Genomic DNA, 14,387 nt, shown 5'->3' with positions numbered 1-14,387 from the left:
TGACACAGCGGCAGTGACAGAGGCCAGGGCAGAGGGGGGGTCAGGATCTGATGGAAAGGGCGCATACACCAGTTAAGATCGAGAGGTTGCAGCACTGGCTTTTGCCTCAGGGACAGACAGGAGAGGGGGTTGTTGCATGGTTTTGAGCATGGTTTTTAGGTCTCACCTGGCGTTAGCAGCGCACATGCGCTGCCCTCAGCATGCGAGGGCTTCTTGGAATCAATAAGATTTCAGAAGCTCGCTTTCTGCTCTGCCCGTGTTTTCCATTGGTGCGCGTCATTTTGCGTCACCAATTATGCAAAACCGGATGTTATGATTGTCAAGAAGGCTTTTTAGTCCCTCCTGTTTACCACCCTGTCCGTTTTAGGCCCTGTTCTCCAGGATTGGCACTTTTACTTGTGGCGGGAGACAGTGTCTCCTAATTACCCGCTAAGCACTTTTTTATTTTCTTCTTTAAGCTACTCAACGTGCTTTTTTAACGGAGCATTGCGCTTTAAATTTTAAATACCCTCCGTTCCTCCTATTAAGCACTTTTCTCTTTTCTTACGCAGCTACTCTCAATGCAGGCGCGAAGCGCTTTTTTAACGCAGCATTGTGCTTTAATTGTTAAATATGCTCCTTTCTCCCCTTCCCTCCCCCGCTGCACGAACGCCTACAAGGCGGGCGCTGTCTTAATTAAAAAAAAAAAAAATTAAAAACAATCTGGTCTCATAATTTACATACTTAAATGGCAGCCTTGTTTCTTAAATGATCACCCCTGCCTGCAAAGGCAGGACATGCTCTCCTGCAGCTGTTTTTTTAAAATGTATTTAACCAGCTGAACCATTCTTTATTGGTCGCTCGCTATATTCAGGCTTACAGACAAATGTTTTTAGGGTTTTTTTAAAGCGTCGCACACGCTGCAGATTTAACATGGTGAGCACACCCTTCATTTGTGCTCGGGCTGGCCAAAATCAACTTTTGAAAATCCTATTTTTTTACTCCCCATCAACACCAAATTACCACACTTTAACAATGGTGCCTGTGCGTGCATTGCCAGCAGTTGGGCGGCTTCAAACACTTCCCCCGTTCTTCCTGCGTGACTGTGATGGCCTGTTGTGTTGCTATGGGAAGAAATCCCTACTATAGCCCCTGCAGAGCAGGCACAACAGACTGCTGCAGGTTTGTTTACATCAGATAGATGGCCCCTCTTCTTTCATCTTAAAATAATCTGGTTAACTTGAAGGGCAGTATGAATTAATAGGCAGGGCGGCTCGGCTTGCTATTAGCACTTTGCAGATCTAGAGCGAACCTGACCGGAATGTATTGGATGGTTTCACGAGAGCAGCACTTCTGTTCCAGTGGCTGTTTGCCGCACTTTGCTCCTCGGCTTGCTTGCGGAAAACCATGACTTTAACAAACGGCGCTCACCCTCTTTTTCCTCAATTTATTCCCCTGTGAAATGAATCCAAAAACAACACTTTGGCTTCAAATGTCTTCAGACATTTTTATATTTGAACATGCAGCCATGGATTTAGAAGAGAGGCGGGGGTGGGGGGGGGTTGTAGCTCTTTTTCTCTTCCCATTGCTTGCCCCATACACGTACTTTTCCATTTTCCAATGTTGTAGGGAATGTGTACTGCCTCAAAGAAACTTTCCTTTATGACAAGGCACAGTGGGGAGGGAGGAAAAGCATGCCCACCTCTCACGTCTGCTCTTTCAGTGATAATTCGAAGAACCCTGTGCGGGTACCGCCACCCGTTACAATAAATATTTCAACCAGTGGCCACCAGTCAGCTCGCTCCTCTTCTGCCTGGGTCCTAATAATAGGAGGCTGATACTCAACTGTGGCGAGAGCGAGAGCCTCAGCCCCTGAAATCAGATTAAAACTATTTACTTTAGCACTTGTTACATTTGCTCCAAGATTAGTGCAGGGACGTACACCGGAGAAATAAGGATTCTTCTCTAAAGGGCGCCTTTGAACTGGAAGACGTCAGAAGGGGGTTGCGGAAGGACAAAGGTATTATATAACCCGTCAACTGAGGGGGAGGGGAGTGTGCAGTAAAGGAATACACATTCTTAGTGAAAAAGATCCTGCTGTTGGATCCCAGGATGTTGTTCAAAGCTCTGTTTGTAAGCAAAACACTGCTTAACTCATGCCCTAAAATGGCATTACAGCTAACCATTTCAAGTTGTCATTTGCTCTCCTTGTATCTAAATGGATGAGTATGACACCAGGTGATGCATTCCTTTAGGAGATTTAATTGAGCAACTTGGGTCTGCCTATGTAAGTCCTCTGCTTTACTAATGCAAACCATTATTTTTCAATTCAACTAGTCCTGTTGAAGCGAAACAAAACTACAACTCTCACAGTGCTGTGGGTAGTTCAAATGAACGCCCAGCAGTGGCACACCGAGTCCCCTGCCCCATTAAGCTACGCTGTGGTCTGACCAGCACTGGAATTTCTGGTTTCCAGTGACCTGACACTCTCTACTGCTTCCTACACCTCCTTCTTCCTTTGAATTTCAGCAGCGAAATAACTGCAATAGTACATATAACTCAGCGGTTGTAAGAAAAGCAGCTCTGCTGAGGCATATCTTATTTTGTTTCTTTTTGGCTCCTGGTCATTTCGGGACCTTAAACCTTTTCTACGCAGCCTGCAGGCATTTACTGATGAATTCTAGTGACTTTGAACTAATAAATCATTGAGGGAATAGACGTTCAGGGGTATGTTAAGAAAAATAGTAGTAACTTTATTCCGCCAGAACAAATCTATGTTTAAAATGAATAGGAAAACAAATAACAGGTATTTAAGATGCTCAAAGCACAGAACACTTGTCAGTCCTCACACTCCACATTTTATGTATTATTTTTTTATGACTTTTTTTTTTCTTTCGTTACTCTTTCCTTCTCTCTTTCTCCTTGTAGTTGATTTCTTTTGCCCTTTCCTCCTTAATTTGCAACTACACCACATCCAGCAACAACACTACCAACAACAAGCAATTGTAATGCAATTGGTCTCGTATTAACAGGAGTTTTAGCTATTGGCATTGTAAATTACAATGCCTTTTATTTATGTTTTGGATTTTAAAACATAAATAAAAGGCATTGTCATTTACAATGCTAATATCTTAAACTTGTGAAAATGCGAGACTTATTGCATTGCAAATGCTTGTTGGTTACGTTATGAAGGGCCCAGGGTGCGGTGTTGGACAGACAATTTGAAGTCAGTCAGGGGACATGAAGAACTGGTATAGAGTAAACTTTGAAGGAGGCAACAGAAGGGCGAATGGAGGGGAAGTTTGTGGACTAGCCGTTGGACAATCTTAGGGTATTTCCGACCAGAGTGGTCCCCATGAAGGAGTCAGGTGAGTTTCGGTTGATTCAACATTTGGCATGGCTGGAGGGACTATCAGTCAATGATTTCATCCTGTATAGTGCACTGTGCCTCAGTGGAAATGGCCATACAGCTGGTGAACAAGAATGGCTCAAGCATGTTGATGGTGAAATGCAATGCAAAATCTGCTTTTCGTTTGCTTTGTTTAGGTTGGAGAAAGAGGTAATGGTGCACCACCTGGGTGACTTTTTCTTGGTTAGGTTACCAGCATCTCAGGAATGTCAGGGGGAATTGTCTTTGTTTCATGAGTTGATGCAGGACATTGGGGTTCCTTTGGCACAGTTGAAGATGGTAGGACTGGTGCAAGTGATTTCCATTTTGAGAATTGAGCTGGACTCCACCTGCATGGAGATTAGATTGCTGGAGGACAAGAAGCAGAAGTACTTGGATTTGGTGGGCAGGATGTTGGCGAAGTCTAAGGTGCAGGTGAAGCATATTCAGGTATACTCCTAGGCCATCTAAATTTCACTTGCGGGGCAGTGAGGGGTGGCAGAACATTCTGTAGACGTTTGGGGCTGGTGTATCCAGGGGCATCACTCCCACACTACAGGGTCCCCCTCAACGCACGAGTGAAAGAAGATTTGTGAGTTTGGAGAGTGTTTTGGAGTGAATGCAATGGGATCCCCATGGTTGCAGTAAGGGAAAAGGTAGAGTGGTTGATGAAGCTATTCTCAAAAGCAGTCTGGGTCACGGTTTCAGCATTTTTTGGCAGGGTTGGTGGTGTGCAGAGGAGTGACCAGAAGGATGGAAGAACAGAGGCGGAGCTTAGCTTTCCTATTTTTTGCTGCTGGTGGTGGCGGTTTGCCTCTGGGTGTGTCGTTTTGTAAATCAAACAGTTCTGTTCAATGTGGATAATTTGGCAGTGCTGAGCATTTTTAACCCCTCCCATGCGCCCGCGATTTTGCGGAAGTGCGGCACTTCCGCAAAACGAGCTGGGCCGCGTCGGCCATTGGCCGACGGCAGCACCAGCGCGGTAGCGTTGCCGTCGGCCAATGGCCGACAGCAGTATGGAAGGGGTTAATAGGCAATTAGCAAGAGATCTAAAAGCCTGGCAGTTGCTCTGAGTTTCTGTGCTGGAAAGCCTGCAAATGAATGTGATTTACAATATGGTTCTAATGGGAAGTCGCCAGCGCTGGACGGCCTACCGACTGAATTTTAGAAGGCATACATGCACATCTTGGTACCACAACTGCTAAAGGTATACAAAACGGCACTTGCTGATTCTACCGTCACTGCCACGCAGAATGAGGCTCTGTTGGTCTCCCTCCTTAAACCTGATAAGAATCCTGACCTCTTAGGCTCCTATCGTCCATTAGCGCTCCTTAATACAGATTATAAAATGTTTGCATCACTATTAGCTAGGCGTCTCTCGTAAAAACGTTGGTGCACCCCGATCAGAACGGTTTTGTTCCTGAACTCTGCACTTCCCTTAATATACGCAGATTTTTTAGAGTGTAACAGTATACCACGCATGCCTGGCCTCGCTCGGGCTGCTTGGTACTGGATTTGGAGAAGGCTTTTAGTTCCTTGGAATGGCTTTATCTGGCGGCTGTGTTGGATAAATACGAACTCGGGAATACTACTCAAATATGGTTTGTTTATTGTACCAGCGGCCCACGGTTCGGGTCCGTACTGGCAGGTTAATCTCGGATTGCATCAGAGTGAGACGGGGAACTTGTCAAGGATGCTCACTATCTCCACTATTGTTTTCCCTAGCTATGGATACTTTAGCAATGTTGCTCCGGAGAGATGGCGAAGAGTGGGGGATACAGTTGAGTGATGGGCTGAACGCCGTTTCCCTGTATGCGGATGATTTGTTATTGTTTCTTCGTGATATCACTGCAATCCCAACGTCCATTGCGGATATTTTTAAAACCTTTGAGGAGAAGTCAGGACTCCGGGTCAATTGGGCCAAATCAGGGATCTATTCTTTCAGTGCTAACACTCCAGAGGTAGACTTATCACTAACTGACACGCCCTTCACATGGTATCCCACCACATTCAAATAGCTCTGTGTTTTTATATATCGATCACCTGAAGACTTGTTGGAAAGCAATTTAACGAGTGATATCAGCCACACACGCTCAAATGCAATTCTGGAAGACGCTTCTGTTAAACGTAATGAGCCGCATCACCTTACTGAAAATGATTGTACTACCCAAGTTGCTATATTATTTTTCAAATCTCTCATGACCCGCCTAAGACATTTCGAGACCTGGAGCGACTATTCCGGGACTTGATATGGAATAAAGGTAGACCGCGTGTCGCTTTGTGTAAATTGTACGCTCCTGTTGGTCAGGGAGGGCTGTCGGTCCCTAATATGGAATTGTATTATTTAGCTGCCCAGCTTCAATGGGCGACGAAGTGGTTGAATGGAAAGAGCCTGGAATACACAGCAACCATGCATCCGCCCTGGACCCACTCACAAATTTGCCATTTGTTCCATCCCATCGCCAAAACTCCACGGCCACCACAGTTGCATTTGGGATTAGCCCATAAATGCTATAAAAGAAGTTTATATCTTACCCGCCAGACACTCCCATACGCCCCGATTTTACCCCTGTTGGGGACACCAAGGAGTAGACTGGGTACGTCAGAGGTGGCTCTAGTGACCCGGCACGCGGCAGAGTTTGGGCGACTTATATCGAGATGGCACATTACTAACATTCGAGACACTAGTTGAAGACAATGAATTGCCAGCCGGTCAATTTCTCTTGCATACCTCCCTCCTGAAGGCTCTGTCAACTGCATGGAGAGATTTGGCAATTGAGCCATCGACACATCTGTTAGTACACCATGTGGTACATTGGTTAGTGGAGGCACTTCTCACACACACACTGAGGCTGATGCAATGGCTTAGAGCAAGATGGGAGGCGGACAGGGGCCAGCCTTAGACAGACAAGGAATGGGATGCCATATTAGCGGGCGCTAGGAATATACCAAGGAACTCGAGGTTCAAGCTTATTCAAACATATATTATACAGAGGGCATATCTTTCGCCAGACATGATAGATACTTCCACGTCGCCACCTCTACATGCCCACGCTGTCAGCATCCTGATGCAGACCTGCTCCATATGCTGTGGGCTTGCGCATCCCTTCAGCATTATTGGCAAGAAGTAGTCGCGATCCCAGCTTAATGCACAAACACAGCGGTACCGTTGTCGTGGGAAGTCTGCCTTCTAGGGCTTTACGCTAGATCCAAAAAACTAAAGTCACCTCGAAGTTCCGAGATCTGGGCCTCATCAATGCAAAACTTCTCATAACTAAAAAATGAAAAAATGTCCCACCAGAGATATTTAGCTGGAAACGCTCACTCATAATATGGGCGCAGCCGGAAAGCATGGCACTGCTTTGAGAAGAGACAGCGGGGCTTCATACATTTCCCATTACACAGAGCTGGGATATATTGCTCACTGCCTCACAGACTGGCAACTTCAACACAGTTGACACCGCCCCAACAGTTAATCAGGGATAAACCTTTCACCCCAGTCACCAAGATAGGTGGAGTTGACATGTCTCAAAGTATGCAGAGTAAATATATGATGCTCCCCCCTTGTCTGCCATGGATAGCCACCTATACCACACCTGCCCTCAGGCACAAAGGCCCTCTTTGTTGACAAGTTATTATGCCCTGGTATGTGCACCATTTCAACCACTCATTGGGTACACAGTTGTGTGAAAATGTACAGATAATGCACCTTCGTACTTAATCATGCTTAATTGACAGTGTGTGTATGTAATAGATAGCGGACGTTCTATTTATGTTTTAAGTATCAATTGGAAAATTAGACTTATTGGTATTCACGGATGACCATTAGCTTCGCTCTATCATCATTCAGACCCTTTCTCCTCATATGCAGTGAATTGACGAATAAGCCTGATTGGTATAGATTTACAAGTATGTGGTACACACACACCTGATCCTGTTATAACTGCTCAGATAAGATGTGTTACGGATAAGGATGTGGGTAGCAATGGCACTGATTTCCAAATAATGATATAGCTAAGCAGTGGGCAATGGCACGCAGAGATGCTAAAACGTTAGCGCATGTACGATATCAATGTTTGTAAGGGTGAATGGTACACTAGTGTTGATTATATATTGTCGTGATAGATAATGCTATTCTGTACATGGGATTTGTTTTTCTGTGATGAACATCTAAACATTTTTGTACAAATTTGTGATGATAGCCATGATAAAAAGAAAAATACCAATAAAGAGATTTGAACAAACAAAATTGACATTTCCTGCTCCACTCACTGTGAAACCGAATTGTACTATTTTATGGCACATTGCTGGGGTATGTGGGGAACAGTCACGAACTCCCCATACTGCTGGCACATGAACAATTCGGCATCTATGCTAAAAAGGCGTTCTAAACCAACACTATAAAGTACAGCAGGCCCACCTTATCGTATCATGATCCTACTATGCATATTTGCTGCCCACCATGGTCACTTAAGGACTGGTGAGAGACCTCTCCAAACCACAACGGAGATCAGCATTCCTCACCTCATTTATACATGGGCAGGTGTTGCAAGAGGCGGTCCACATTGTGACGACTAACCAGCCCTTTATGGACTGCATTTAGGCCATGTCTAAACCAGCATGATAATTGCATTTACAGAAGCCGTCTCTGGGAAGTCAACCAAGTTGTCAATGGACCAACCCACACAATCAACAGACTACTCTCCGGAGGCCATGTTGAAAGAACTTCACTTTTAAGACTCTCAATGACCGCAGTAAAAGAGACTACCACAAAAATCTGACCCTATATGCTTTCCATCCATTCAGACACTGCCACCTTCAAAGCCCATCTACAATAAATGGAGAATAGGCTCCATCCTAGTTTGAGAGCAGTATCACTGGTTTCTCAAATGCAAATTTACCAAAACAGAAGATAGAAGTCACCGAGATCTCCAGTGCTCAGGAATACGAGGAAAAAATGGAAAGGTGATTTATGGTTATATGTTAAACATGGACATTTTACGATACTTAATATAATCAGTTAATACAACAGAGTATCACAAGGATAGCCAGTGAAATCTGGGCTGGTAAAGGTCCCTACCTCTATCGGGTGACTAAGATTATTTACAGAAAAGGAATAGTTTAATGACAACTGGAAAACTGCAGCATCTTAAAATTGTAGGTGCATTGCAAGTCCAGCGCATACAAGAAATCTCAGTTTAGCATATTTTTTGCTTGTTGAAAGTGTAAGAGTCAAAATAGAGAAATTTACTAAAAGGCAAAATGACTGAGGTGGCAATGGTTTTCTTCATTTTTAACCAGTTTACAGGTTCCAACCCTATTTCCTGATGCTGGATGCATACTCGGACAATATCTCTCACCCCCATCCAAGATTGTGGGGACCAGTCAAAAAGAATTTTGGTAACGACACTGACTTGATGTCCATGATAAATTCTACTGTAATTCTTGAAATCATTGTATTGAAGAAATTATCCCAGACAGTGGTTACAGACAAAATACCAGCAACAATTGGACTATATTATGATTTTGCATCAACAAAAGAAATTTCTTTCAACTGTTATTTTGAAATATATCATTGTAGATCGGGCGGGGTGAGGGTGCTGTGAATCCTTTTTAGCGCTAACTTAATTTGTTAGATATTGTAATAGGTTTGGGTCAATTTCTATGGTCGATAAAGGAAATGTGCATATTGTTTTAATCAAGTTTTTTTCTTATACTATCTTTTAAAAGAAATTTGTCATAAATAAATTGATGTTGCAACACATTATTAGAACATTAAGTTCTTACTTATCATAGTCCCTGCTTCATAAAGGATATTCAGGTTTCTTTCAAGTACTATAGCAGTTACTCTGTTGCCATTTCTCTGTCAAACCAATCCAATTAGCAACAAGCTGCAGCTATTCCACCGTTACTTTTTTAAGAGACCCTATTTTACTAATGACTTCATATCCTCCTACCACCCCTTTTAACACTTTCCTTATTTATTTGCATGATTACAAGAATCCCTCTTCCCTTTCTTAATTCCAACCTGACCGCTGGTCCAAACAGAATTAGAGAGCTCCAAAACCAAACCCCAACCCTTTGGCTTATGCTCCCCTTCCCTACCTGTACGTTAACAACCCTCCCATCTATTTTCATTCCCTGCATAATTGTTCTGGGACACAAAGTCCTCTGAAGTGATTGAAAGTAAACACTGGGTTCTATATAGAAACCAAAAATAAAATTAAATTGCTTTTGTTCATTCAGGATCACTGCCCCCAATTGTTTGGATGGGCTCACCACACCACTTGAATTCATGTTTGTCCGAATTGATCACTCTTTCACAAATGCTTAAAGGCCTGGTTGTTCTCTCCTACCTTTTAGCTAATATCGGATAGTGTACTGTGGTGGATTGATCAACGGTGATGTTGCTTTAGAACTGATTATTATACAAACTCAAATCATCGTTATCATAAATTCCTCTGGCTCATCATTAGGAAATAGCTTTAACAAATTGCTATTCAGGACCCCACCTACCTTCTTTTCTTGATGTGCCGGTGCCTGTTCCAGTTGTGAGGAGAACATGCAGACCAGTCTGGCTTCCACAAGGTTTTGCTTTGGAATGCTTGGGGACACTTCCTCTGCTTTCTGACTTTGAAGTGCAATGCTTATTATGAACCCCTATGGGTTTCGCTGATGCATGTGAGGAAGGTTTAAACGGCCTGATTCCAGGAGAGGAAACAGTGTTATCATACTTTTCTGCAAGAATATATAATAAAACAAAGTAAAAATTCTATACTTTACGAATGAGTAATATAAAGTATTGTTTTATGCTTTTTTGGAATATGTTTTTAAGGTGCTTAACAAAATTACAGGGAAGTAAAATGGGTATCCTATCAATTAATCATCTGATCTAGCATTGTCTCCCGTTGTAAAAGCAACAACAGCTGTAGAAGTAACACAATCACATTGAGAATATTGTGTTTTGTTGAGCTGCTAGCAGAGAAAATCACTGAGCATCATCTGTAAAGTTTTAGAACCTATGCATAAATGCCTAGGAGGTCGACAAGCGATAATTTCTACAATACAGTACAGCAGGAAAAAAGGAAACTGAGAAGAGAGAGACACACAATATGTCAAAATAAAAAAAAGGCTCAGCACAGAAAAGATAACTAAGAGAGAAGACGACATGGAAAGCAGGAGAAAAAAAGCAAAGAAAGAAAAATGAACTGTGAAAGATGAAAGGGGAAGACATTAGGCCGAGTGTTATAAGACAATAGAGGCACAGAGAAGGTGTGGACAAAGTATACAAAAGAGTGAAATGGTGTTAGGGATTAAAGAAGAATAAAGACAAAAAGCTACATTTACGGCCAAATAAAGATGAAACAAAGCATGGGGGGATTTGGTGGGTGAGGATCAAATTGGGCTCGTATCGGGTGAAGGCACCTCAAAGATTACGCACACAGACTGACACATGTACTGCAGGGAGGGCTGCAGGTGGAGGATGACGCTGCAAATATTAGCCATGGACAGTGAAAAGACATTTGACTCTCTGGAGTGGGATTACATATTAAGACCATATTGGATTGCGTAAAACTACTGCACACACCACCCATAGCTTAAAACAGGTGACATAGTTTCAAGATAGCTTGAGTGTGGAAAGGGGTACTAGACAGGGATGCCGCCCATTGTCACCCCTGCTGTTTGTGTCATCTCGGAAACCAAATTCTTGTATTTGGGCATGCAAGTGGCATACACGGCTGAGAAATGTCATGCATATAATATGGGGAGGATTAAACAGAGACTAATTGAGCTTTAAAACCCATTTTCGCTGTCAAATATGGGTCGTATATCCCTAGTGAAAATGTTTATTGAGCTCAGATACCCTTATATACTTCAAAATACCGTATGTCCCATCCCTTGTCTGATGTTTAAGGAACTGGACTAATTAATGACCACATTTGAAGGAGCATATTGCTGTGTGAACGTTGATACCTGCGTTTTGAGGCTGCTTCGAGGCTGCTGCCGGCTTTCATTTTCTGCAGCTACCGCCGCCGTCAGGAGCCGCATTGGGAGTGCTAGTAGGGGTGTTCCTATCATAACACCACCTTCAGGAGCCTGCTGCTGTGTCCCTGTTCCTCCCCGCCGCCGCAGTCAGAACATCAAGCGGCCGCTGAGCGGGAGGAACAGGACCAGGACTACATAGCCCAGAATTCCCTGGTGGGTCCCGCCCACACACACAGCCACTTCCGCGCCCGGAGGCGCTAAAACCAACTGGGCTCCCACTGAGGAGCTGGTGCTTTGAAGGAGCATATTGCTGTGTGAACGTTGATACCTGCGTTTTGAGGCTGCTTCGAGGCTGCTGCCGGCTTTCATTTTCTGCAGCTACCGCCGCCGTCAGGAGCCGCATTGGGAGTGCTAGTAGGGGTGTTCTTATCATAACACCACCTTCAGGAGCCTGCTGCTGTGTCCCTGTTCCTCCCCGCCGCCGCTGTCAGAACATCAAGCGGCCGCTGAGCGGGAGGAACAGGACCAGGACTACATAGCCCAGAATTCCCTGGTGGGTCCCGCCCACACACACAGCCACTTCCGCGCCCGGAGGCGCTAAAACCAACTGGGCTTCCTCCGCGTCGCGGGACGCGCGCGGGACCAGCCGGGCTAAGCCCGGGCAAAGGGCGGGCCCTCTGTGGCCCTCGGTGACTGAGGTAGGCTGGGCTGGGCCAAGTTATTGACATTTTTTATTCACACAATTGAAAATTTATGTTTTGAAGCTGCACTCTGTGTGGTAAAAATCGACGGATTCGACATTTGACTCTGGCAGGATTACTTCTCCAGATACACCTTCATTGTTTCATTTTCTTATGGACTAATCTTATTTTTCTTTACATTCTTTGTGGTTTTTAAGTTTTAATTGCTCATTTTTGTAATTGTTAAGGATGACAGCAAAGAAACTCCGCTCTGGAAGAATATTGGGGGGAAGGTCTTGCATAAAGACAAGATCCAACCCCCTGAGAAATAAGTCTGCTAATAACTTTCTATTGAAGGGTCAATGCCAGCTTTTGAAATTGTGGGAAAAACCCATTGATAAGGTTTTGCCAGTTGATGCAACTGTAGGCTCTGATATAGTTCCACCTGTGGGTCCTGCAATGGTGGTAGATAATATGGACTCCTCTCTGGTTGTGAAGGATTCCACCCATGCAGGGTCTGTTGTGAAGAATTGCCTTGTGCACCCTGAAATATATAGTGACATTAACCCCTTCGAAGCTAATGACGAGCTGGGCTCGTCATGGCGCTTACCTGCCGTGCGCGGATGACAAGGCCAGCTCGTCATGAATGATGGCATTTTGCATATCTCAGCACAGGACGGGAAAACGCCTAGCAGCCATGTGGTTAAGCATTCTGTACCTAATTCTGAGGGAGAGCAATATAATAATACGACATCAGCTCTTAAAGTTACTGTGCCTAATGTTCCGATTGGAGGTTTGCGTCCCGAGGTGGGTGCTAAGGGTGACTCTTCTTTGTCAAGTATTGACCTAGAGCTCTGTGGTCGTTACTTGGATGGTGGTAGCCTGAAACTACCAGAGGCTATCAAGTCTCCAGCGGGCGCTACTCCCTCTGGACTATTTTTGTACAGTAGTACGCCCTCTATAAACTCGCAAGACATGTCTTCACTGCTTAATGTCTCTAGGAGCCCTGTGCTTAACTTGTCAGGCATTTGTCCTCTTGTTCCTTCTGGGTATCATAAAGATGAAAAACCTATTTCTGAATCCTTGATTGCTCTGGAACACTTATTGGCTTCTATACTATTATTATTGGGCAAATTCGTAGGAAGCTCTGATTGTATTCTGGACTCAGTTACACAAATATTAAATGCTATGTTGCTAAAAGCCCCGGAAAAGATTTCTGATCCTGCTTCTGAAGCGGGTTTGCAGGGGGAAATGGAGGGTGGTAAAGCTTCTACGGGAAATTCAGGCATAAATATTCCAGTAGTAGTCCAAGAAAATGATCCCACTGGAATACCTACTTCTTCCGCATCTAATTGTGTAAAGGTTTCTGACCTCGAAATAGAGGAAGAAAGTATGATTGTTCCAGAATCAAAAGCTGGAAATGAGTTATTCCCAATTTTTGTGCCAGAAAAAAAAGGGCCTCAGGATGAAGAAAAAGAAAAAGAAAAAGAAAAAAAAAGTGATAGACATAGAAAGAACAAAGGAAAAAAAAGGAAACCAGTGCGTAAATACAGGAAGAAAAGACACAGGCAAATAATTTTTCAAGATCCTAATGCTTTAGCTGGTAACGATGATATTGTTAGTGAGTCTATAACTGGGTCCCTGAGTCCAGACATTGATATCCCCGCCTCTGCCTTTGGAGAAAAAGTTCTTTCTAATGGTTCTCTCGCTTCTGTGGGAGTCCATCCCCCTGACGGTGGAGGAAGGTTGATTTTTCCTCCAACAGCAGAGGTGATAAGACCTATCCCGGTTGTATCAGGGGCTCTTAACCCTCTAGCTCCTCCTTTTTTGTTACCAGAAGATGTTGATGTACGTTCCCAACACTCTCTGACAAAAGTATCAAAGATTTATGTTGACACTTTGATTGTGGACTTCTTGCCATTGTTTGATTCTGACCTGCATTTAAATAGGACATGGTTGCTCAATTGTTTCAAAGATCTAGAGAGTTTAAAACGTATTCAATCGAGTGATATTGAGTTGGTTACCTTGTTAGGTGGAGACAATGTGTCACGTATAAGGGTAAAATTCTACTCCAAAATTATTGTAAACCTTATACTACAACAGGCTGAGAATTTCCAATGTAGAGGAATTGATGTTTTACCTATCTTCTCTTTAGGAAAGGTTAATGTACCCCAAAATGGGTTTGCTCAAAAGGGCAATGGGCAAGATGGGACCCTTCCTTCTTTCAATGACTTAAAGATTTGAGTTTCAAAAGGCAAACGCTTGGTTTCCCAGGTCCTGCCTCCTCCGTTAAATCAGAATTCTCTTCCTGTAGAGGACAATCAACTGTGGAATTGGCTTCCTGGTGCCTTGTC

The 14,387-nt window shown here is 43.8% G+C and overlaps 1 protein-coding gene across 2 annotated transcripts in view; it reads right to left on the bottom strand.

The window, feature by feature from the left end:
• The window catches only part of LOC147722733 (NFX1-type zinc finger-containing protein 1-like), a 1,249,199-nt gene that overhangs the window by 1,125,620 nt on the left and 109,192 nt on the right, over nucleotides 1-14,387 (bottom strand). For both annotated transcript variants that reach the window (XM_086965207.1, XM_086965208.1), the window contains one exon: nucleotides 9,884-10,105. In XM_086965207.1, the coding sequence (XP_086821333.1) occupies nucleotides 9,884-10,105 (222 nt within the window). The remainder of the gene's footprint in view (nucleotides 1-9,883; nucleotides 10,106-14,387) is intronic.

This window comes from Lissotriton vulgaris, chromosome 4_1 (assembly GCF_964263255.1).
Source record: "Lissotriton vulgaris chromosome 4_1, aLisVul1.2, whole genome shotgun sequence".
NCBI classification, from domain to species: domain Eukaryota; kingdom Metazoa; phylum Chordata; class Amphibia; order Caudata; family Salamandridae; genus Lissotriton; species Lissotriton vulgaris.
This window is presented reverse-complemented; position numbering and strand designations above follow the sequence as displayed.